Source organism: Schistocerca nitens, chromosome 5 (genome assembly GCF_023898315.1).
Source record: "Schistocerca nitens isolate TAMUIC-IGC-003100 chromosome 5, iqSchNite1.1, whole genome shotgun sequence".
NCBI lineage: Eukaryota > Metazoa > Arthropoda > Insecta > Orthoptera > Acrididae > Schistocerca > Schistocerca nitens.
This window is the reverse complement of record NC_064618.1, coordinates 785,476,809-785,503,079: the sequence shown is the minus strand read 5'-3', so window position 1 is coordinate 785,503,079 and position 26,271 is coordinate 785,476,809. Positions and strand designations below refer to the sequence as shown.

Genomic DNA, 26,271 nt, shown 5'->3' with positions numbered 1-26,271 from the left:
TTAAAGACTAGCCACCTCTTGCATAAATTTCTGCGGACGCCCGTGGCCATGCTTGGGCCACGTGAAAAGCTTCGAGAAGCTGTTGGCAGAAATCACTTAGCTCTGTTATCGTGCAGTTCCCATGGTACGGCCTGAATGCCGGGTAATTACGTTTCCCACTCGAAAAGCTACGACACACCCAGACGAGCCCTCTAATCAGCTGCTCTTTCTCCTGCCATCTTGTTTACTCGTGCTGCTTCTTTATCGCGTAAAACTCTCAATAGAGGCAAGTGGGATTAGTATCTTGGCCACCATCGTCGCAAATAACACTTGTGTAATCAACCGCAAAAATAACTCGTTTCGCGCCTATATAAGCCGGAGGCGTATCCGAACGCCAGCTGTGCACGATGGCGCGGATTGGCGTGTTCTTTTTACTCGGCCTCTTGGCCTCGAGCCAAGGTAGGTGCATTTCTAGGAACTATGAGCTCTGCTGTCTATTACTGAGACTCGGCTGTCGCCTCCTTTGCAGTATGAGCTCTCATCTCTGTTTTCCTCTGAGCAATTTGAAGAAGACAGCCTGAGAGTGCTTGTGGAGCAGAACTTATACATCTACCATAAACATCGTTTGTAGACAATGACTTCAATTACTTTTAAACCCAGAATTCAGCTCAGTCAATGGTTTATGTTCAAATTCACGCACTGAGATTGGCTACCATTACTTCGACAGTTGCTGTTAGCTTAAGCTGTTCCTGTACAGCGAAAGTTATCTGCATCAATAAAAATAAGTATTTATTTCCAGCCATAACGTGGCAACTCATTGTGGGATATTGTTTCCGCTACTTGATCAATTTCAGACGACGTCTTATTAATCCAATCCAATCTTGTTATCGTTTGCAACCTCTCGCTTTGCATGTTAGTATATCCTGTGAAAGACCCTTCATCTAGGTACAGCTAATACAACCTACATCCACGTGAACCTGCTACTGAAGTCATGTTTTGGTCTCCCTCTACAATTTTTACCAACCACTCTTTCCTCCATAGCCCGAGTCACTATTCGTTTATGCATCAGGATCTGTCCTATCAACCGATTTTTTTCTTTTAATGGTGCCATACAATTATTGCTCTCCTGATCCACTGACTACCTCTTAATTATTATTCGAACTGATTTTCAACTTTCTTATGCATCACCACATTTCAAAAGTTTCTGTTCGTTCCTTGTCGTCTACGAGTCACTTCCATACAAATGTACGCCCGAGACAAAACCTTTTTTCGAACTGTTACGGGAATCGGCGAAATTCTGCGAGTAATGAGGATAATGGACAAGGGGCACTACATCAACAGTGGGTGGATAGTCCGAGAATTTGGGTCTGACGGGAATCGTGCTATGGTAGTACGTGCACTTGCGATGACCACTGTGTCCGCCTGGCGTTGTGGTCAGCGCTTCCGCCTACTAAGTAGGAGACCCGGGGTTGAATCCCAGTCCGGCACAAATTTTCAACCTTCACCATTGATTTATATCAATACCCAGTCGAAGCAAATGTCTGTAATTCCTTTGTGTCTTGCTAGAACTTTAATTTAAATTAGATGTAAAATATTTCTCTTTTTCACTTGCTATTGCCAGACTGCATTTTATGTCCTCTTTCAGCCACCATCAGCTATTTTGCCGTTTAAACGACATATCTCGCCAGCAATGTTGTGTATCTTATTTCCTAATCTGTTTCCTACGTAGAACCTGTTTTAACTCCTCTCCATTACCGTGCGTTTAACTTTGACTTCCTCTACAAGTTTTGCCATTTAGTACAATGGAAGTTTTATTTCTTAACTCAATTCTGATTTTCCTATCCCTTTTGCTAGCCGTTCTCCATACATTCCTCCCTTGCTTTTAATGGCGACTTAATATGTACCACAATGTAGTATACTAAGCCTCTCGGCTTTTGGCAAGATCAATGTGTAGTGTCCATGGGCGGGAGGTCCCCCATCCCCCCCCCCCCCCACCCCCATATGCTAGCGCAAAGCCTGTGCTGTTGCTTATGCTGTTGATAACTCTTCGCTTCTTGTCAGTCCACTTCGTTTTTCGCATTGTACTACAAAACAGAATCTCAAACGTTTCCTTTATCCACCAAGGTTTTATCCTGACTGTGTACGTGAAACGGAAGGTGATGACGCTGCCAAGCAAGGTCTTTCTGATTAGAATCAGATGTTACTTAATTTGAAAATTAGAACCCGTATTTGGAATGTTTTTCTCCGTGAAACAATGTAACATGGTGTATGCGATTCGTCTGCTTGGAGTTTATCTGCGATCTCCAGTATCAATCTCAGTGGACAGTTGACTAACGGAGACGCTGGTTTCCGGTGTTGCAGCCTATGACTACAAGGACGCGCTGAAGAAGTCACTGCTGTTCTACCAGGCGCAGCGCTCCGGCAAGCTGTCGGGCATGGACAGCTCCCTCTACTGGAGGGGAGACTCCGCGCTCAACGACAAGGGCCAGAACGGAGAGGACCTCACTGGAGGATACTACGATGGTGAGTACAGAGCGATTGCTGAGCACGCTCACACGTCAGGCTACTTCAGCTCCCAAAGCTGAGAACAGCCTTAAATCTTAATCGTTATTTTTGACTTTGTAGGACAGTTTTACAGCCTTTCTTTTGACGAAGTTGGGGAGACAGAGATTCTCCTGCGTAGCGGACTTTATAATTCGCAATACACCTCAGTCTTTTCAAAACCGATAGACTATGGAGCAAGAGCGTGCTCAGGACAGTCCTAGGAGGAGGGGACATATGACTTCACGTTAGAGGGAGAGAGGGTCCGTTCCCTTCCCATGTTTCCCACGCCCGGGTTCCCGGGTTCGATTCCCGGCGGGGTCAGGGATTTTCTCTGCCTCGTGATGACTGGGTGTTGTGTGCTGTCCTTAGGTTAGTTAGGTTTAAGTAGTTCTACGTTCTAGGGGACTGATGACCATAGATGTTAAGTCCCATAGTGCTCAGAGCCATTTTAGCCTTCCCATGTTCCTAGGTGGGGTGAGCGAGTTTCCCACTGGTCAGCCAGAATCAGAAATTTAGGAAATGGGATACAGAAATGGTAATGCCGTGCTCCATTAAAAGAAGTAAAGTGAACATTACACCCACATCATATCAACGTCGTTTTATTAAAACACAGATGTTAACAAACTGAGAGGTCAGAGGTCAGTAGATTATCCCATTTTGCACGACGCCCGAACGTTGTGGTTAGATGTTGCGTACTGCTCGCTGTAGAGCTTGGGATGATAATCGGTGCAAGACCCATGGGCATAGCATATAGAAGATAATACAAGCATTTGTGTTTCTGAGTCCAACAGAGCCTTGGACGAATCTCCATTATCGGAGAGACGAAGTTTCCACACGCCAGACGGGACGATAGCAAGTGTTCGACGAACGAACGTCACATGCCTCTGCAGAGCTATTCTAGGCGCTCGCGTAGATTTGAATGTGGGATGTCAGGAACCCATTTCTACTACGGCTGTAAGGAGACAAATATAAGGGTACGCTACAGTAGCCAACGACCGACTAGTGTCACAGTCCCTTCCCATGACTTTTGGTGACTCAGTGTAAGCTTGAAATGTTCGCGTCCTAACGGGACGGCATACAGCTTCCACAAGTTAGTCGTGTGCGCTTGCTGTGGCACCAATACGATGCCATTCCATACCATCAGGTAAGAGGTCAGCAGCTCATGGTATATGGGAGCAGTCCCTTTCGATTAAAAAAAATCCAGGGCACTAGGATAATGCGACTACCTGGCAGATACATATGGAAGGAAAGCATATTAAATCTGTCATATGATACGCTAGCCAAATCGAGGGAATCTGGTGGGCTCGAAGTTTTCCACATTAACAGAGAAGCAACAGCGTTGTTCCTCAAGAGAATAACAACACTGCTAAAAGGAAGTCCAGGCAATATCACGACAAAGCTTTTTCAAACCGTGCGCCGAGCTAGTATGCTTTCTCCCATCTAAGCAAGCAAAATTAACTACAAGTTAAAACATAGTAGAGAATTCTACCTCCAGCCAGTTACATAGATGCTAGTCTTCTAAAGAGGATCCACCTCACAACAAGAGATTTACTGTGTGAATGGAAAAAGGAGGAAAAACTTAACAATGTACAGGCAACTGGCCACCGACCAGGAGACTGCGCGGACGAACATACCATTAAAATACTTAATATCTGACGTTACATCCACGTGGTACACAGTCGTCAACACTGCAACTAACGGAAAGCTCCATAGAAACGGACTTAGTAGCACTCATGTGGGTTCCTTGATTCTCTCCTTCACCGTTTCACTTGCTGTGGTCATTTATGCAACTGGAGATGGATCAGGAATACACTTGTCCTGCTAACAAGGAGCTCCGAAACCAACTACGCGACAAACATCCTACTTTGGCCTGCATCCAAACCGCATCCCATCACAAAAAATACATAATTAACATAAGAGTTACATAATTAACGTAAGAGGATGTGAAAACTTTAACAACTTCATTAGCCACATGGAAATTATCTAGGAAAACCAAAAGGATCCGCAACACAGAAAGATTATTTGACAACTTGCTTGAAATATCATTTGACAGTCTTAGAATTGGAGAATCTATTAGAGGATTGAAGCAAGAGAGAGATGAGAACAACACACTTCACAATAACAAATTTACGTTTTACAACAACCACTCAAGAAGTTTCTGTTATTGTTACATTTTTTCTTTATTTAAATTATTTAAGACATACATTTTATTGAGATTTTTCTTGCACATAATAACCATTTGTTAATAAAATTATATGTTTGAAAAGAAAAAGTGGTTACCGTCGGTGACTCTAGATCCTGGAATCATGGGTTCGATTTGTTTTCGTTCGAAGACATTCTTCGCTCGGGAACTGGTTTGTGTTGTCCTAATTATTTTATCTTGTCTTTATCGACGGGCGAGTTGCCGAAGTGGCAGCAAGTAGAAAGACATGCACCAGGTGGACGAACAATCCCAAACGATCATTTCACTTCAGCAGATACGAGGTAACTAAACGTCTAGCATCACGCAAGCGACGTTTACCTACCTAGGTACTAATCCACATTACCTCAATGTTGGCAACATGCTAATGGACTAATGATGGTTAAGTAACTGAAACAAATTACCAGTGAACAAAATTAACAAGTGTGAGTGTAGGCTTTTAGTTATCTCGTACCTGAGCGAGACTTGAGGACGTGCTAAACAATGAGGCCGTCTACTTTTGCGCAGCGGGCGACCACGTCAAGTTCGGCTTCCCTATGGCGTTCGCCATGACGACGCTGGCTTGGGGTATCCTGGACTGGGGCGACGGCTACACGAGCGCCGGCGTTATGGACGAGGCACGCAACTGCATCCGCTGGGGCATGGACTACCTCATCAAGGCGCACATCTCCGACAACGAGCTCTACGTCCAGGTGGGCGACGGCACAGCCGACCACAACTACTGGGGTCGCCCCGAGGACATGACTATGGACAGGCCCTCGTACAAGATCACCACCAGTGCACCAGGTACGTATAGGCCGTCCTCTCTAATCCGCCGCCCAGCAGCTGCACGCTAAGGTTCCTTTTCTTTTCATTCCTGTTTGAAATGATTTTCAGCGTTACAGTCTTCCAGCGTAGGTTCAGGAGACCTCAGTCATCCATAAACGACCCACCATATCGGAAAAAGATCCAACAAGCTTTCCTGTGGAATAGCTTCCTAACATGCACCTTTTTCAATCCTGAGAATGCCACCTACTGCAACCGTAAATTCTTGTACAAGTTCATGAATGCATTTTTGGTGGTGGGAGCAACCGAATGACAACAGTCACTTCAGTCGTTTGCTGGAAGCAGTCGACCCTTTAGGTTGTAATTTTACCTATCAGTTGAATTGCTCCTTTATTCTTTCAAGTGAAACCAGTCTATGGGAGCAGCCGAAGGAAAACAGTCGACGCAGTCCGTGGCATTCAGTTCGCAGTAGAAATACTCGATCGTTTTGCCAGTGTTAAATCATTCTTGTTGACTGAACTCTGTTATCACCCAGCACAGCGGCTCCAGATTGGGCATTTTTCGTAATTTTGGGGAAAAATATTTTTCTGGGGGAACTTTTGGGGAAACGGAAATTTTTGGAGAAGAAATTTTCGGTACCGGGGAAATTGGGGAAGTATTTTATCTACCTATCTTCACTATTAATGTTCTCTCTGATATTTTGTCTCAAAGAACACATACTTAGTTTTCTAGAAGTTAACTAGATGTCAGTCACTCTGCATTTATGAATAGACATTTTCTGACTAGGAAACGTTGTATCTGGAACATAATGCCGAAATGCCCAGTGGTGTGGGTATGGAAGAAATTATCTGACTGGATAAAAAGTGATTTTCAAGATAAATTCGATGGGGTGTTCAGTATCTGCAAAGCTTATTCATATTTGAAACTATATTAATTAATGGAATTCCTAGAAAAGTAACAGATTATGACAGACACTTCTCTCAAAAAAGTACTTCCGACAAGTGAGAGTATATGTTTAAAACCGAGTGATTAAGCCACCAAGCAATAGAAAACAATTTATCTTGTGTTTCTATTCACGTATTCACAGCAGTAACCGAAATAAAAAAAAATCGTTAATGTGTGCAAACCAGCGGCAAAAGGGAGACAGAGCTTCAATAAATTTAAATAAAAAAGAAATTGTTAATTCATTTAAACATATGTTTTTAATGTAGCACCAGATACTAAAATTTTGAAACCGACAAAAATCCATATTTAATACCTGAAATACGATAAATTCATATTTAAGTAAATAAAAATATGAATTCCTAAAAATGTTTCATTTTTAAAAATACACTTTTTATTCGCCTCTTCTTGATACGTTACTTGTCTCTGAAAAAAGTTGGCAACCCTACTCATGGTTTATGTATAGCCGAAAGTCTGTAAAAGTATATATGTGAAATCACTCAAACCCGGAGCCTGAGTAAAAACGTTCATACAGCTGACATGGTCGCAGAGACTAGTTTCATTCAGTTGTTTCTTTCGACTGAAAAAAAACATTGAACAAAAACAGAATAGAATGGCCGATCTAAAATGCAACTATCCATGATTATGAGAAAATTTCAGTGCTCTTAGTTCGTGGAAGACTTTGCTTTCCTCTCCAGAACTGCAGCAGCAATGTCCTTTGCAATTGCCTCTATCAATTATGCTTCTATCAAAGTAACTTCTACGTTTGATGGGCTGCTAAGGAACACAGTATGGATGTGAACAGTGGGCCAGAACCGTATAAACGGAACATTTGTGGTTACTTTGTTGGACACTGTGCGCGGGATTTATATAAATATTCGTTTGCAGAAAAAAGTGGCTTTCTTGTGGAGCATTAGTGGTGTTAAAAATCGCAGTGTCATTTTACCTTTTATGTTTGGTAAGTTTACATGTCCTAACTATTCCCTCGTTTCCCTTCTACGTAGCCACAGATGTAAAGTCGCTCTTACACTTTCTATATCTTCACATCGAAAATGTTCGTTTTCTATTTTTCTCAGACATTATTCCGTGTGATGTAAACTTTTCACTAAAACTCTGAACACCAACTTACAGGATTGTCCTCAGTGATAAGTCCCGCTTCGAACTGAGCCCTATGAGTGGCGAGGGCGCGTCCGGAGAAGCTCCGGACGGCAGTGGGATCGTAACCTGGCTGTCGCCCGGATGTCTCCCCAATTGAGAACGTTTGGAGAATTAGGGGAAGGGCTTTCCAACCATTTCAGGATTTTGGCGAACTAACGCGCCAATTGAACAGAATTGGGCACGATATCCCTCAGGAGCACATCCACTATCCGTATAAGACAATGTGAGGTCGAATAACTGCTTTCATAACGGTTAGAGGCGAAACAACTCATTACTGATTTGCTCAATATCTAAAGCTCTTTCTCTTGGATAAAACATCCAATTTTTCTTAAATTATGATCTCTTTTGGTGCGTACATTTTCATCACATCTACCGATTTCCGTCCTATTGGATAATGCTACGTGATTCGTCTGTTTTTCTTAGACTGCACATTGTAACTTCTAGGAGTGGAGTATCTCCAAGCCAACCGCTATAGAGAGGTCTTTGTATACGGACAACAGTCTGCTCTAAAGAGAACCTCTCTAAGAGCTTCTTAGGTGTAGTCGATGGAATGTTGTCTTTCGTGAATATCGAGATTAATTGTCAGATAACAAACTGATTGCCGCATTGTAAATCGCTGTTAGTGTAATGGTAACCACATTATTATTTATTATTCAGTTTCTTTGCAGTAAAATAATGTGTGGGCACCGGAAGTCTTAAAGCGATCTGCACAGCTAATATTGATTATTTATTGACTGTAACATCAGAAGGTCGAGAGACGTATTACTGTCACTTAGATTATGCTCATTTCGGAACCGATGTCTCGTGTTCGATCCATTCAGAAGCACAGACACACTGTCTAATGCTTAACCGGTTGCAGTTAAAAATTGGTAATTTACAACTTATCATAGGGATGTTCAAATTATTTTGTGCACTGTGCAAAGCTCTCGCCGACCCACTAGCGTCACGGCTGCCTCGCTTCCTGCAGGTTCTGACGTAGCCGCTGAGACAGCCGCCGCCTTCGCTGCCGCCTCGCTGGTCTTCAAGGGGGTGGACGACAACTACGCCAACACACTGCTGTCGCACGCCAAGGCGCTCTTCAACTTCGCAGACAGCTACCGTGGCGTGTACTCGGACAGCGTTTCCGCCGCCGCTAGTTTCTATGGGTAAGTTCCGCACTGTGCCCGTTGCGCTCATTTAACGCACTTTACCAGATACTACGTATCTGCAAGAAGATTCGTTCGATAAAGCACAAGCGACGTTGCCTCTTGTCCGCAACCTGCTTCCGAAGCCAAGGTCTCAAAACTGCAGTGAGTTGAGGGCCCCCTGTTAGAAAGGAAGATGATCGGCGGTACATGGGGCCATCACTCGTGAAATTTAAGAGCATTTCGTGACCGAATATGTATGCCCAATCTAGACAGGTCTGCCCACGCTTGTCAGCACTGAGTGATACCTGCAGTCTTATTATTGGCTGTCCGCAGCCTACTCCACCTACCAACATATATCATCTGGTGCTGCGCGGGATTAGTCGAGCTGTCTAGGGCTCTGCAGTCATGCACTGTGCGGCTGGTCCCGGCGGAGGTTCAAGTCCTCCCTCGGGCATGGGTGTCTGTGTTTGTCCTTAGGATAATTTAGGTTAAGTAGTGTGTAAGATTAGGGACTGATGACCTTAACAGTTAAGTCCAATAAGATTTCACACACATCTGAACATTTTGTATCATCTGGTAGCTATCGATCTCCCAGACATACATCTTGAGGTCGCTGCCAGCACGGAAAGGGTACACCTTGTCACCAAACCTAGCCATCTATTACATTATTGTGCACCAATCGATGTGTACAGAGATCGAGTTCCAGGAAAAGTTTCACGAAAAGCAGCACCGTCTTGCGAACGAATTGATCCAAAACGAGAATGAAAACGTGGAAAGCAAAAGTTTTAGAAGATCCTCATCGTCCCTGACCATTTGAAAAGTCCCCTCCTGGTCCTCATTAAAAGGAGGCCTACCGACAATAGTTCTTCTCGCGAACCGTTCGTGGCTGGGATAGGAAAGACAGGAAGTGACAGTGGTACACAAAGTAACCTCCGCCACACATCATAAGGAAGCTTGCGGAGCATAGCTGCAGACAGAGACTAGGAAAGTGGACGGCGTGGCGTGCTCTCCATCGCTTACTCTCTGCTGTTGGAACTGCCGCTATGGAGAGGGACAATCATGGACTGCCGACTGCCGACTGCCGACCCCAGATGATCTTGAAGTTGCCTATTTCTGGTCATCCATCGACCACCTACTCTGCAGCCGGCTCCAGATGAACTTGAGTTGCCCATTTCTGGTCATCCATGGTGTAATCTCACATGCAATTATTTCTAGAAATGTCTACTTTAAGTTACTTGCTTTATGTATTCTGTAATTCATTTTTGTGTTTGTCTGTACCGATACTACTGACACTACCGTCACATAGGTGCCTCTCATTACAAAATATCCCTTGACTGAGTTTGGGACTGAATCTGAGTGAACCGCAGTCATTTCCAAATAAGAAATATCCCTCAGGTCTGGTGGATATAAGGCTCAAGATACTTGGCTGACAAAATTGTTACAAGCCGGCCGGAGTGGCCGAGCGGTTCTAGGCACTTCAGTCTGGAACCGCGTGACCACTACGGTCGCAGGTTCGAATCCTGCCTCGGGCATGGATGTGTGTGATGTCCTTAGGTTAGTTAGGTTTAAGTAGTTCTAAGTTCTAGGGGACTGATGACCTCAGATGTTGTCCCATAGTGCTCAGAGCGATCTGAACCATTTGAAAGGTGTTATAAACTAACTATACTAGGGAGTCCCCCGTACAACACTGTACTATAAATTTACCCTTTATCTAAATAATCAGCTCGTTTGGAGTAAAATGTTGAGCTCCTTGATGGCGTGAGTTGGAATTCATCAAAATTGGTAGTATGTTAGCAATGTACAGATATTATATACCTACGTACCCTTTTGGTACTGGGAAATCAGTCTTCTGACTGGTTGGATGTGGCACACCACAATTTCCTCTCTTGTAATAATTACTTCACATTAAAGTGGCATTTACCGCCAATATCCTAAAATATTTGCTGTGTATATCCTAATCTCTGCCTCCCACTATATATTTGCTCTCTATGACTCCCTCTAAAACCATGGAAGTTAATTTATGATATCTTAACATATCATCTGTCATCCAGTCTCTTCTTATACTTAGGGCTAGAATTTTCCAAATATTCTCTTCCCCGCCAATTCTGATGAGTGGGTCCTCATTTCTTTCCTTATTAGTTCACTTACATATGAGTTAGAACGTACGTATGATTAAGCTAAACACACACTCTTTTCTCTACCGGCTGTCCACAACGCTGCAGAAAATCAGAATGTCCAGACGGGGGTCTGAAGTCCACTCTTCCTGAATATGAGCATTTATCCGTAATAGGTTAATAACTGTACCAAGATAAAACCTGCCGTGTCAGGTCGATCTTATCGGTATATCAACTAAATCCTCTCTATTGATGACACCCACAGTAACGTTATATGTTCAGGCACACCTCCAAAGCACTCTGTCTTGTCAGAAGGGGCTAGTTGGTGGGCGATGAAAGGACGCAAAAAACTCTCGTCTCGTAACCCTATAATACGCTATTTGTTGTAAGTCAAGATGTGTCATCAGTTTTGTCCTAAAGCAAGTACCACACGTGCCCTGATGACCTATACCAAAATGCAAAACCAATAAACCTAAAGACAGCTATCGAGAATCTAGTGACGACCTATGTGCACTATCAAAATGAGTGCGGAATACAGGGTTAAAGATCAACCCGTCCAAAACCCATGCTGTACTGGTTGGTCATTCTAGGCTCATTATCCGGAAATATCGGTAATCCCTGCCCCCCTTAACAGTAAATGGGACAAATATCAACTTCTCTCCTTCAGAAAGAGTCTAGGAGTAATAACAGATAAAAATCTAAATTGTACTCAGCACGTAGCTGCAATATGCAAGAAGGCATCAGCTTCTCTCCGTGCCCTACAAAAATAAAGAAAGATCTTCCCTCTCGACCTCAAAAAGAAACTTCTACAAGCACTTATACTTCCAGTTATTGGTTACAGCAATGTTATCCTGCAAGAACTTTCTCAGGAAATCTCACGGTGCCTGAAACTGGTTACGAATGCCTGGGTTCGGTATACCTATGATGTTCGACTCAGTGATCATATTTCACCGTCATATGCACCGCTATCCTGGCTGCGTGCAGACAAGCGCAGGGATTTCCATGCCCTCTGTCTTTTCTACTGCCCTCTCAACGTATACTGTCCCGCATATCTCTCCTCGACCTTAACACTCTTGTCTGAACAACAGGGCAGAAACACTCGTTCCCATCGGAGCAAAATCCTTTCTGTCCAACGTTCAGCCACTTCCTCTAGGTGCTTCTCATTAGCAGGGACCCGACTCTGGAATAACCTCCCGCAATACATTTGGGAACTAAATAATATCTCCAGCTTTAGAAGACAATTAATGACATATCTGCTTAAGTGTCAATAATGATTACCATTGTGCCCGTTAGCACTCGTTGCCCTTGTACATCCTTCTTTCCAAACAGACCTTCCGCATTTCCTAGTATTCTTAACTGGAGCTGTTGCATGATACTTGCTTTCCGCACCCTCGGCAGGCCTCCTCAATTTTATAAATGGCACCTGTACTATAGAAGACGCCGGCGGCCATTTTCAGCAACAAGCATCAATACTCAACTAAAGTTTTATTCGCTGGTTTTGATCAAGTTAGGATTAGAATATTATTATAATGAAGTTTTAATACCACCTTACAGAGTTTATTAAATGAAATATGCCCATGAGTGGGACATAGACAGGTGATTAACTGAAATATGCATACCAAATATTCTGTGAAATGATAAGGGAATATGGTGTGGCTGGGAGAAGTCACTGTAACATATTTATATAATAACACAATCACATTTATTCAATAAACATTACCATCTCAAATATTCCCTCTCACTAATCACGGAATGCTGGCGTGATACAAATAGTATAATATCTACGTAGACTTAGTTAAACATCCGGCTAACATGTGCCGTGAATCGACAATGACTGCCGCCTGCACATTTCTATCATCATTTAGCCACACACACACACACTAACATTCACTCTATTCATTTTATCTAACAGATAAAAGAGGAAGGTTCCCATACACCAAGTGGGACAACATTGGGAGAGAGCACATGGTTCCCACTGTAGCTTTAATTCGGACAAGTCCCGTCTTCACGTTTAACTAACTCCGCGAGTTTTACTGGATATTATAAAGGAACAATTAAATCACACGCGTGAATTTACGTAGAAGATCCAGCTCGATCACGAAATGTGATTACGTCGAGCTGAAGCTTCTCACCAAGAAATGCACGGGGTCTGCGTACCACGTGTTACCAATCTCTCCACAATCAGTAGTCAATAAACACATTTAAATAAAATACACTTTGCATATATACTCCACACTCACACTGAAATGCAAATTGAGCAATTCTGAGTATTACTCGGCAATGAGCGCCTGTTCACTCCCAAATGCAGTGAACACAATTTCCATGAAATTGCTTGGCAAAAGAAATCATCTCCCTATCTCTCCTAACCGTGATGATTCTAGGAAATACCATAGTGGCTTTCCTCAGCAGGGAAGCTGCTTCCAAGTTCAAAGTGAACATGGAATTCTAAATCTTCGCTAACTATCGGAGCGATAGAGCAGAGCGTGCTTACTCACCCAGGTCTTCCCAGCAACAACCCCGATACGGTCTCCCTCGTCCGGGTCCACACATCGTGGCCGCAAGGACTCAGAGATACCGCACACGGTTATTTGCCAACCTAACGAGCGCTAATGACGCGCGTGGAGCTTATGCCTCTCTGGTCCAGTGCAGTCGCGCTCTACTAGATTCGAGGTTGGCTACACTTCCACTATGCCTATAGCACACCCACAGTCGACATCTCACGCATACCTCATCATACGTTCGCATTCACACTTTGCAGACAATTACCATATCTAATATTAAAATGATCGTCTATATTTAAATAACCGTATCTTACTAATTATCATCAGGCTCTTCCCTGAGTGTCGGAAGGGCACTCAGGTGTCTTTAGTTGTGGGGTCGAGCCATGTAGCGGCTTACATGGAGCCGTTACACTGTCTCTCTAAATTTCCTCTGCCCACAACTTGCTATATCAGAAACATCTATTTTGTACAATATAAAGTCTTTTTATATCTGTCACTATCTTTATTGTTATTATTGCCATTATTATTATTATTATTATTACTGTTATCACTATTAGTGGCAGCAGCAGCTGTAGTACAAGAACTCACACTATACGTCTCTGTTGCTCGTCGTCTCATAGCTGCAAAACGAAAGCATGTCCACATTTTCGAAGGCGATACTCTGAAACTTCGAACTAAAACGCACGCTTCTACATTTTACTGAAGCGTAACTAACACGGGTAATGCGTTTTGCAGCTTGTGAGGGAGCTATGTTCACCTTTTCGCCATGATGACTTCGATATGGTACCCAGAGCACATGCTTCACGCCAGCACGACACTGGATAATATGCTGAACCATTTCTCTTTTTCCAGCTCCAATGGATACGCCGACGAGCTGCCCTGGGGAGCGGTGTGGCTGTACCGCGCCACGGCCTCCGAGAGCTACCTCAACCGTGCCATCGAGCTCTACAATGAAGGAGGTCTCCAGTACAGGAGCGGCTACGGCTGGGACGAGAAGTCCAGTGGAGCGACGGTAAGGACCTCGCCTACGATACTGTTGAGGTTTACTTTGCTAGAAGCGAGTCTACTGCAGCCGACAGCGACTAATCATGTCGACATTGGAAACACACGTACAGTGCCTTGCTGTACCTTCTCAGTGGGCTCCAATGAATCGATGCGTCACATATCTCGCACGAAACTATGAAACTTCTTCCATCCCAAGCAAGAGGAGGCTTCAGTTCGCCCATCGAAGACCATGACAGGAATCTCGAGCGGAAATTTCATCATAATTTGCTAGAAAGGTCTGTCTAGTTGATGTCTGTAGCAGATTGAAGTCCGTCATAACTGAAGCCGTAAAGTACTTCTAATCTCTTTCTCAACAAAACTCCAATAAAACTCCCTTTGTGGTTCCGACAGGGCAACTTCCCTTTCAGTTCTACCAACCTAAATATTTTTTATAAAATACCTTTTGGTCAGGTGACATGCAAAAACAACAGCAGAAAAGTGTTAATCCTGATCCTCAAGTATTTCTAACATTGGTAGCCGACTTAATAAGTTTTGTTTGTAACAGATAAAATTAATACTGCTGTTCAAGACAAGGACTGTTGGAATTCTTGCTTTTAAAACAACTGATTCGTAAAAACGACGGTCATCTATTTGGACTGTCTGCTCACAATTGTCTTGACTCTCCAACTGTATTTTCATCTGTCAACTGGCAACTGTGATGTGTTCTCTGCCTGCGCATATTGTTCCTTCTTTAGAGTCTCTGACAATATAATGGCTCTGAGCACTATGGGACTTGACTGCTGAGGTCATCAGTGGCTCTGAGCACTATGGGACTTAACTTCTAAGGTCATCAGTCCCCTAGAACTTAGCACTACTTAAACCTAACTAACCTAAGGACATCACACACATCCATGCCCGAGGCAGGATTCGAACCTGCGACCGTAGCGGTCGCGCGGTTCCAGACTGTAGCGCCTTTAACCGCTTGGCCACCCCGACCGGCTGAGGTCATCAGTCCCCTAGAACTTAGCACTACTTAAACCTAACTAACCTAAGGACATCACACACATCCATGCCCGAAGCAGGATTCGAACCTGCGACCGTAGCGGTTGCGCAGTTCCAGACTTAGCGCCTAGAACCGCTCGACCACCCCGGCCGGCAATATTTACTTACGCGGCACTTTACCACTCTCAGTTATTCATGTAATACTAGTTGCGCTTCCTTTATGTCATTAGTAATGAACATTACAGTGAGAAAACAACAGATACTGTATACACGCTAACAAAATCCATTCTAAATGTCCAATGCACGCCCTGCTCAGTGCACACGCTACAGACGAATGACGACTTTGACTGGTGTGTCATACTGATACACTGCCTCTTGCTATTGTGCACTGCCCCACCACTCTAGATTCTGCACTTGCAGGTAAAACGAGTCCTTTTGTAAACCGCCAAGCACATTGTGCGTAGTGAGTATCTGTTTCTCTTTGCGGATTGCCCACTGTGCAGAGCAGGGATCGAATCCTACTCATCCTGAATAAAAATGAGCAGAATCGCTCACTCTCTTCCTTGACGGTGCCTTCTTAACTATCTTGGGAATCACACGACAGATCCCGTTCAGCACGTCTTCCTGATTTCAGATAGAATGATCATCAATTCAACGTCATGTTAAAATGTAATTTTCCTGTTTTCCTACTGTGTGACGTCCATAGAGCGAAATACGGTCTATAGTATACCACTGCTACAGATATGCTCCAGCTATAAAAGCCTAAGACTGAAAAATGCAGGCTAGAACTTAATGTTGTCGCAACATTGTGGTCGTTACAGACTGAGCAGTGCTCTGTAAGATAAGACTTGCCTGGAGAAGAGTATAGGCTATGGGCTTACTAAAATAAGCATCGCATCAGGAATTTTTATTTATTTGTTTTATTATTTACATACAGTTATTTTTAGACTCCTGTTACAAAGCTAAGGTTCAGCGAAATTTCCTCATACTTATCTCAGTTTTGCTTATATTGTGGACCAAAATTGCGGAAACGATGATGTTAATTGCTGTCACTGAATAGGGCAAAATGAAAAATACCGAGGTCCAGACGAACGGACAGGGGTCTCAATGACCTCTCCTGCGGAAATTGTATCCATTGTCTTAATCACTTCGATACGTCATTCGGTAAAGAAGAAAGTCTGTCTACAGATGATGCGTTTATGGACAGGAGCGAAAATGAGCTATTTAAATTTTGTTTAAAAAAAGAATGAAATGCTGTATACGTGATGCTCGAGTAACAAATTGCTGCATCATGCAAGTGTAAAACATTTTGCACTGATTTAAGAAAAACTGGTATCATTTATGCTTTGTTCGTAGGGCTTCTTTTTAAGTGTAACTATTTTCTGTACAGGTTATGATTGCGCGGTTCACGAGTGACCAGACGTACAAGACGACTGTGCAGAGCTATTGCGACAATCTGATGAACAACCAGCAGAGGACACCCAAGGGTCTCATCTTCCTGGGAGAGTGGGGCTCCCTGAGGAACATGGCCGGCGCTATGTTCATCTGCATGATGGTAAGTACCGCAGAACCAGAGACTTCAGTCTTGTGAATCATGTGTTCTCAGGTTGGGAAGACATAAACTGAAACAATGTCACACTGGACCCACAAACGCCATGGTGGCTTGGTCCACAGGAACCAGTTTCATGTTTTTATAGCAACAAAAAGACGCCACTCTGCCTGCTGCATCTCTCTTGAACGTAGTCGTCCCGGAAGGCTTCCTGAGATCCTAGAGGAACACAACGGTGCACATCATTAGCATAATGGTAGAACACTGATTCATCTGATCACATAACACGTTCCAAGTCCTTCACAGCCCTGTGTTGCTATTTTCGCACAGTGTAATCGGAAAATTTCGTGGACGTAAATGAGCAAGAGTTTCTTGTGTGAATATCCATGTGATCTTTTTTGCAGAATACAAAATAGGACAAGAAGGACAACTGCAGACTCCCTATGGCAATTTATGTTTCTCAAGGCATGAAATTTGTAAATACAACTGCTGAGAACCGCCAGAGGTCTCGGTCAGTCAGGATCGTCATTCTGACACGATGTTGATATTAATTTGTCACAGACCTGGCCTGCCACCACCGATAAATCTAAACACTATGACTACATGTGAAATTCAACACTTTCCTCTATGGGTGTCATGATGCACGGTTGTAATTAGTCACCCCAGTTGTCCATTCCCTCAAGCCAGTATTGTTTGTAAGTAACACACAGTTGTCTACACTCCGCACGTGGTTCCCAACAGCTCCGCTCCCTTCCGCGACGCATACTTACGCCTCAAACTGCGAGGTTATGAACTTTTTGCCAGCGATGTTAAGTTTGCTAGAGCTTTTAAAATAGTGCCAATATAGACTGATAAGCCGGAACATTACGACCATCTCCTTAATAGCGTTTTCGTCCATCTCGAGAAACAACACAGCAACGATTCTGAATAGCAAGGGCTCTACAAGTCCTTGGTAGGTTTCCGGAGGTGTGCCGGCCGGAGTGGCCGAGCGGTTCTAGGCGCTTCAGTCTGGAACCGCGCGACCGCTACGGTCGCAGGTTCGAATCCTGCCTCGGGCATGGATGTGTGTGATGTCCTTAGGTTAGTTAGGTTTAAGTAGTTCTAAGTTCTAGGGGACTGATGACCTCCGATGTTAAGTCCCATAGTGCTCAGAGCCATTTTTTTTCCGGAGGTGTCTGGCACGACTGACTACGCACAGGTCATACAGTTCTAGTATATTACAGGAAGGTGGTTTGTGGGCGCGGAGTTGGCCTCCGATAGCGTCCCAGATGTGCTTCATCGGTTTCAGAACAGACGAATTTTCTGACAAAGATAGCAACGTGGCTTCACTACACGTGATCCCCAAACCAATTAGAACGACTCTGACCTTGTGTCATGGGCACTTATCCTGCTGGAAGATGCCATAAAAGTCGGGGAAGACATCAAGAACGAAGGGATGGTCCGCAATACTGTTCACGTAGTCCACGGCTGTCATTGTGGCTGTGTCCGTGACAAGTTGCTTATTTCGAGCAGCCGTACACCTGGATGACGGTACATCCAGTCTTGATTATCGAGCTGTTGTAACAATACGTGTCATTCAGACGACCAAGCGACACGTTTCCAGTGATCCAAGATCGAATTTTGGCGATACTCCACCCACTGCAATCGTAAATGACGATGTCATTGGATCAGCACACTTAGGCGTCGTCTGCTGCGGAGTTCCAAGTTCAACAACGAGGCCGTGTGTTCCGAAAGAATTTTTCCTGCACTAACATTATGCTTCGCTATAGTTCGCCGCTGTCCTGCTGTACAGAGCAGGCTAGCTGCCGAGATCCACTTTCGGTGGTGAGGCGTGAACGTCCAACACCTTGTCGCCTGCTCGTTGATTCCACGGTCCTCAACCATCTTCCATAGATGCTCACGACAGAAACAAGTGAACAGCTGAACAGCTTCGCTGTTTCCGAGAAGCTCGTTTCGTCGCCGTCCGTAACAATCTGCCCTGTGTTCAAGTCATTTATATCTGTGGGTTTCCCCACTCGCAGCACGTAATGTACGCAGAATGACTGCCCACCGTCTCTGTTCCGCTTATATATACGGTTCAGTCACATTCATGTGGCCACCTTCTGCAGTTTGCACGTGAAGGCAGACAGTCAGTGAGGTTGTGAAATGTATCCTACACGAATTTGGAAACAAACAGACTCTAGTGCCATGGTCAGCTGCCCTATGTTTCTCGGTTGGCGATCCATGGCGCGTACAATACGATCAAGATGGCCCCACTGACTGTCAACTGGGTTTAAATCAGGGGACTTTTGGACCAGGAGATTACGGTAAACTCCAAACCACTCATGTACATTGCGAATTGTGGGACACGTTGCATTGTCGTGCTGTTATTTGCGATCATATCGAGAACAAAAGAAACTGCATATAGGGGTGGACATGGTCCCAAAAGATAGATACAGTCTTGCGTTGATCCATTAGGCCTCCAGAATGACGAGATCACCTAGGGAATAGCACAGAAACTTTCCCCAGACAATAACATTCCCTGCTTCGACGTGGACCTTTCCGACGATTGTTCCAAGACCGTACTCATCAACGGCCATCTGTCTGACAGAGCATAAGAAGTGACTCATCTGGAAATTCCACCTGTCGCCACTCAGCAGATGTCGAACTGAGGTACTGGCATGAAGATTCCAACCTTCATCGACGAAGAACAGCAGTTAATATGGGTGTATAAACCAGGTGTCTGCAGCGGTGGCCCATACGAAGCAATGTTCGGTGAACAGTTGTTGGAGAGACACTGCTGGTAGCTTCTTGGTTCACCTGGGCGGTCAGTTGTTCAACAGCTGCACATCTGTTTGCTGATAAGCATCCCCACAGCCGTACCTCTGTCATCGGTGACCTATGCTGACGGTTCGGAACGCAAACAGCTTACAAACTTAACCGTTTCGGAAACGCTGCCCTCTGGGCGAAAGTCAATGATCAAGCCCTTTTTGACAGCAGATAACACCACGACGACGACTGCACTCTTTTCGACGCACCTCTGACACGCTTTATATACCATCCACTGCGAGTGTTGCCACATGCCGTCTGTGGTTATAGCACGTTGACCTAGGACAGAGGTAGTGGTCAATGACTGGACTGTGTACTTTCCTTAACGCGTCACTTACCTCAGTGCCACCAGGCGGCAATCAGTCTCTTGGTGGAAACTAGTCATAATCTTTTGCTCATCCGTCTATTGAGGAGTGTGTACTGAAAGCAGTGTAATAGCGGTACGTAGAGCGCATGGTGAGATTTGTTCCTCTGCTGCAGGCGTCCGACCGTGGAATCAACCCATCAGCGTACCGCAGTATGGTGAAGGAGCAGATGGGCTACGCCCTGGGAGATACCGGCTTCAGCTACGTGTGCGGCATCGACAGCAACTACCCACGCAGCCCGCATCACCGCTCCAGGTAAGTCGACCATCAGTTTTCAGTGTCAACGGCTGAGAAAGAAACTCAGTTGTAAACACTCTTTAGAACAAGGAACGTCTGTAGAAGTATACAGGACTTCTTACATCCACACATCTGCTTACATCTTTGCACTGTTAGCCACCGTAAGGTTTTCTCCCTTTCTATACCGCCAGCAGATGATTCATAGAAGAAGTGATTGGTGCTCAGTACGAAACCAGACCTCTCAAATGGTCAGTAAGCAAATGTATTTGCCAGATTTAGTCACCAAATGTCCGTATGTGCATCTTTGTTTAATAGACAAAGTCTTTCTTGTATCTTCACCGCTATGATTACGTGAACATTTCTGCCAAGCTCATACATTAGCTACGCAAATCCATGACGATTCCCACAGCCCTTCTGTTAATTCAACTTGGTAAAGGACCGACAACAGCGAACGGCACACAAGAATTAGCCAGACGAGAGTTTAGAAAGTGAATTATGCTAACTTCACGATTCCTTGAACGAATCTGTCATCTACATTCCCCACGTCTAGACTGATGTGCTCGTCCACCTTCACCGAGCGAGGCTGCGCAGTTGTTAGCACACTGGACTCGCACTCGGGAGGAGGACAGTTCAATCCCGCGTCTGGCCATCCTAATTTAGGTTTTCCATGATTTCCCTAAATCGCTCCAGGCAAATGCCGGGATGGTTCCTTTGAAAGGGCACGGCCGACTTCCTTCCCCGTCCTTCCCTAATCCGATGAGACCGATGACCTCGCAGTATGGTCTCTTCCCCAAAACAACCCAACCAACCCAACATCTTCCACCTTCAATCATTCCAGGAGGATACAAGTAGATATATGATGGTTGTCGTTCTACTGCGTGAATAATTATGATGTAATCTAACTATATCGGCTGTTTTGGCTTATTTACGCCCACAATAATGCTTTGTTGTCGTTGGAATCAGCAGAAAGTTTTTGCTCTAATCGCTGATGATCTGGAGCTCTTCCAGTTCCTCAAAGAGCTAACCATGTTGTGCACAAAATAATTTATACACGTGGCGTACACTCACAGTCCTGTCACACTGACGCCGATTTCTGTTCTGGCAGTATATTTCCGTGGAAAACGAAATGCTCAGTGCTGTTAAGTAAGATATTTTTGTCCAGCCGCAGAACTGGTTTGATATTCTAGAGCCACGGAATGTTTACTAAGCGGCGTTGACAAACTGTGTCGAACGCTTCTCATTTGTAACGGAAACAAATGGAGTTTTGATTTTTTACAATTTCCTCAATTGCGTGAACGCAAAGGGGAATATGATTTCATGCAGTCGATGCTCGTGAAATACTTGTTAATTGTTTCAGGTTGACGCTGCAGTAGTGCGTACACAGATATGAAGGTCGAAAAGGCGACTACATTCGCCGAATATAATGGCATGGCGGTTTCCTGAAACTTTACGTTCCCTCACAGTTCTTCTATAAAAATGGAGGGTTCGGAGTTGACAGACTTGAAATCCACGGTATAAACCTACAGTCCTACATATCACCATTTTCACTTTGGTTTCTGTGTTACAGGTAGTCTATTTGTTGCGCTGGTCTTAGCCGAATAGTTGGGTTGTTTGGGGGAAGAGACCAAACTGCGAGGTCATCAGTCTTAGCCGAATAGTTTCGAATTAACTGAATATGTCCGAAAACAGGAGAAACGTACAGCCATAAGCTGCTCTTTTCTACTGTTAAATGTTTTAAATTCTTTCAAAAGCAGATTTTATGTCTTGAGCTTCTTTTTCACATAATAACTCGAATGAGTCTCTGGTTGTCCACACTGTGCTCACACTGAGATAAGCCACAACTTCGTTGTTTAATAAATACAGTTGCTGATTTCATTGTTACAGTTGCCATTAAACGTTACTGCAATAATTTACATCTTTCCGATAGTGCTTATTTGTCCGAACTACTGGAGCTTCATCTTAATTTCTCTCACTTTACTCAAATTTATATCGGCTACACACTCAGCGCTACACGTTCGTTCCCTGACAGCATAACTGCGCATACACTGAAGCGACGGAAGTCATGGCATATCTCTTAATATCGAATTGGACATCCTTTTGCCCGGTGTATGCGGCAACCCGACGTGGCATAGACTTAACATGTCGTTGGATGTCCCCTGCATAAGAACTGGGCCACGCTGCCTCTATAGCCGTCCATAATTGCGAATGTGTTGCGGATGCAGGATACTGTGCACGGACTGACTCCCACATTATGTCCCATAAATGTTCGATGGAATTCGTGTCGGACGATCTGAGTGACCAGATCATTCACTCGAATTCTCCAGAATGTTCTCCAACCAATCGCGAAAGACTGTGGCCCAGTTGACACAGCGCATTGTCATCCATAAAATTCCCATCGTTCTTTGGCTGCTAATGGTCTCCCAGTAGCCGAACATAAGCGTTTATAGTGTATGATCGGTGCAGTTCGACCAGAGAACTCAGTTCATTCCATGTAAATACAGTCCACACCATTATGGAGCAACCACCAGTTTGCACAGTGCCTAAGGAAATGCAGTCCAAAAACAAAGGAAGTAGGTTACAGGACACTTGTTCGCCCACTGCTTGAATACTGCTCATCGGTGTGGGATCTGTACCAGATAGGGTTGATAGAAGAGATAGAGAAGATCCAACGGAGAGCAGGGCGCTTCGTTACAGGATCATTTAGTAATCGCGAAAGCGTTACGGAGATGACAGATAAACACCAGTGGAAGACTCTGCAATAGAGACGCTCAGTAGCTCGGTACGGGATTTTGTTGAAGTTTCGAGAACATACCTTCACCGAGGAGTCAAGCAGAATATTGCTCCCTCCTACGTATATCTCGCGAAGAGACCATGAGGATAAAATCAGAGAGATTAGAGCCCACACAGAGGCATACGGACAATCTTTCTTTCCACGAACAATACGAGACTGGAAGAAGGGAGAACCGATAGAGGTACTCAAGGTACCCTCCGCCACACACCGTCAGGTGGCTTGCGGAGTATGGATGTAGATGTAGATGTAGATGTAGATGCCTTGTTGACAACTTGGGTCCATGCCTTCGTGGAGTCCGCATCACACTCGAATTCTACCACCAGCTCTTACCAACTGAAACCGGGGTTCATCTGACCTACCACGATTTTCCAGTCGTCCAGCAGAATCGCTGCAGGTGATCTCGACAAAGGCAGTCGCGTCGGTCGTCTGCTGCCATATCCCATTAACGCCAAAATTTGCCTCACTGTCCTAACGGATACGTTCTTCGTACGTCCAACATTGATTTCTGCGCGTATTTCGCGCAGCGTTGCTTGCCTGTTTGCACTGACAACTCCACGCAAACGGCGCTGCTCACGGTCGTTTCGTGAAGGCCGTTGGCCACCACTTTGGCTGTAGTGAGAGGTAATACCTAACACACTCTTGACAGTGTGGATCTCGGAATATTGAATTCCCTAATGATTTCCGAAATGGAATGTGCAATGCGTCTAGCTCCAGCTACCATTCCGCGTTCAAAGTCTGTTAGTTCTCATCGTGCGGCCTTAATCACGTCGGAAACCTTGTCAGATGAGTCACCTGAGTAGAAATGGCAGCTCCGCAAATGCGCTGCTCTTTTGTACCTTATGTACCCGATACTACCGCCATCTGTATATGCGCAGATCGCTGTCACATGACTTTTGTCACCTCAGCGTGCGTCAGACATAGGCGTGCACAGTAAGTGACTCATCCATTACTCAACGACAGCTGAAGCTAGAGTACTATCGAAGTGCAGTCGAGAAAGGTCAACCCCAAAACAATAAACCACACGAGAAACATGTACCAAAATTAAAGCTATATGAAGTAAGAAACAGTTATACTGTACAAAGAGTATCGGAGCGAAAGATGCAATACTCATACAGAGGACAGGTACACCAAAAGATGATCGTTACCTCTTCCTCATAGGACGTTGGATTAGGCGGGAGAATGCCACTAACGTACAGCCAAATTTAGTCAAAGAAAACCGGATCACACACTATTATCTCAGTCTGCCGGCACTGGAGCCTCAAAATATTGGGGCTACTATCCTTACACATTTCGTTCTACCTCATGCTGGTACAATTAAAGGCTCAATCAATTTTACAGAAGGAATAGGCGTCGTTTTTCTCTTGCTTGAACCAAGTTGAACATATCTGGGACTCACTTGGCTGATTCAGTGCAATTCTAGTTCTGTACATTCTTCTTTATCAGAAATGGCTAAAAGTACAAGCGGAACTTGTCAATAATAATAACGATAATTTCGTGTGGTTCAAAGCCCTAGTAGTCCTACTGGGGAAAGAGCACCCACAGTTTAACGCGGTATGCGGACCTCGAGACATTTCTGATGAATCTTCACATCATTGAGAGGTGAAAAATCTCCGTTGTTCGAGTCACGAGTTTTACTACGAGACCATCACGGCCGACAACGTGTCGATAATCTCATTAAATCAGTGCGATGTAGAAGTGATCACACCTACTAAGATAGACAATAAATATGATCGGTTTCATTGCTGGCCAAATAGTTCACTTATGACGTGAACACTATGGACAGCAACTGAAGTGCACGTACCTTAGTATACTGCAATATAATTTACTGTATCTTTAACTTCCAGGCATATTCAAATGGTCTCGTACTAAGAGTGTCACATCATGAGTTGTCAGATGCGTTGTACACACCCTAGTTTACCTGCAGATACCAACTGGCAGAACGTTGAGAAGGGCTAATGAGTAAAATCTCTCTCAGAAGTGACCAATGCTTGTCTTTAACTGCTGAGGAATCCAATCAAGAGGTTATATCTTGCAAAATCGTCTCTGTTTTTCGATAACGGTGACAGTAGCAGATGAACGTTGCTGGCTGGTATGTGAAACACGAACTGCTGACAAATCCTAACTTGACCCATGAGTTCAGCTTTTCCCTTAGTACTGTACACGACACTCTCCCATACACATACGCCGTGGAAATTTTGTTGAGAAAGAACACGCCGCCTGCTGATTTAACTCCATTTGGAAAAAATTAGTACCTCTTGATCGTCGTGCACGCAGCATACATTGAACAACAAGCTACTTTTATCTTCTGAGGGGGAGGGGGAGTTGACCAAATACCTGAAGGAACAGAGATTCTACTTTAACGAGAATCTAATGCGTGTAGTTAGCTATTAGTCCAAAGAGATGCAATGCAACGGCTGAATCAGTACCTAAAACAATTGTCATTTATTCTTCAGTCTTAGTTGCATATTTTTGATCACATCACATGTCTCGATCTCTCTGGATCATCTTCAGATCTAAGTAGTTGCGTCAGCAACCCGTCTTGTGAGCGTCAGAAACTCAGATTACGTATACCTGAAGATGATCCACAGAGATCGAAACATGTCATGTAATTAAAAGTATGCAACTGAGATTGAAGAAATCTACAGTTGTTTTAAATACCAATACACTCTCTAATTTCTCGACACAAATATGTCGACTATAGCGAATCAGTACCATCAGTGATTTCTTCTTTAATGAAAGAAAGCCAGGAGCTGTGAGACAACTGCATTGTCCGCATATAATACATTGTTTTCGATTTCTTCTCTTTTTATTGGCTATAGTGACTAGGATGAGCTTACCCACTGGAGTAACCTGTCTTTCCGTTTTGTCTGCAGCTCGTGCCCCGACGCGCCGGCCACGTGCGACTGGAACACGTTCAACGGCGCCCAGGCGAACGCGCACGTGCTGAACGGCGCACTGGTGGGTGGGCCCGGCGCCAACGACGACTACGTCGACACCCGCCAGGACGCCCAGAAGAACGAGGTCGCGCTCGACTACAACGCACCCTTCCAGGGTCTCCTGGCCGCCCTCATCAAGTACAACCTGTGAGAACCAAGTCTGCTCTTCCTACAATAAAAGTCTGCTAGCGTACAAACGTGTCGTACTGTTCTCATTTCCTCACACCCCACGTTCCCTCACTCCTCAGCACCGACAGATGAGCGTTTTG

The 26,271-nt window shown here is 44.5% G+C and overlaps 1 protein-coding gene across 1 annotated transcript; it reads left to right on the top strand.

The window, feature by feature from the left end:
- Nucleotides 1–299: 299 nt before the first annotated feature.
- Nucleotides 300–26,199, top strand: LOC126259257 (endoglucanase E-4-like). The gene is made up of 8 exons (XM_049955892.1): nt 300–438; nt 2,341–2,502; nt 5,231–5,509; nt 8,556–8,733; nt 14,183–14,342; nt 16,707–16,871; nt 20,154–20,293; nt 25,940–26,199. Exons 1-8 carry the CDS (start codon nt 387–389, stop codon nt 26,151–26,153), a joined length of 1,350 nt encoding a protein of 449 aa, XP_049811849.1. The 5' UTR covers nt 300–386; the 3' UTR covers nt 26,154–26,199.
- The last annotated feature ends 72 nt before the right edge of the window (nt 26,200–26,271 follow it).

Excerpts from the sequence above, each read along its gene's own strand:
- LOC126259257 (XM_049955892.1), top strand. The coding sequence starts at position 387 with ATGGCGCGGATTGGCGTGTTCTTTTTACTCGGCCTCTTGGCCTCGAGC. Across the intron at positions 439-2,340 it reads CCTCTTGGCCTCGAGCCAAG|CCTATGACTACAAGGACGCG; the intron begins GTAGGTGCATTT and ends CCGGTGTTGCAG. Across the intron at positions 14,343-16,706 it reads AGAAGTCCAGTGGAGCGACG|GTTATGATTGCGCGGTTCAC; the intron begins GTAAGGACCTCG and ends TTTTCTGTACAG.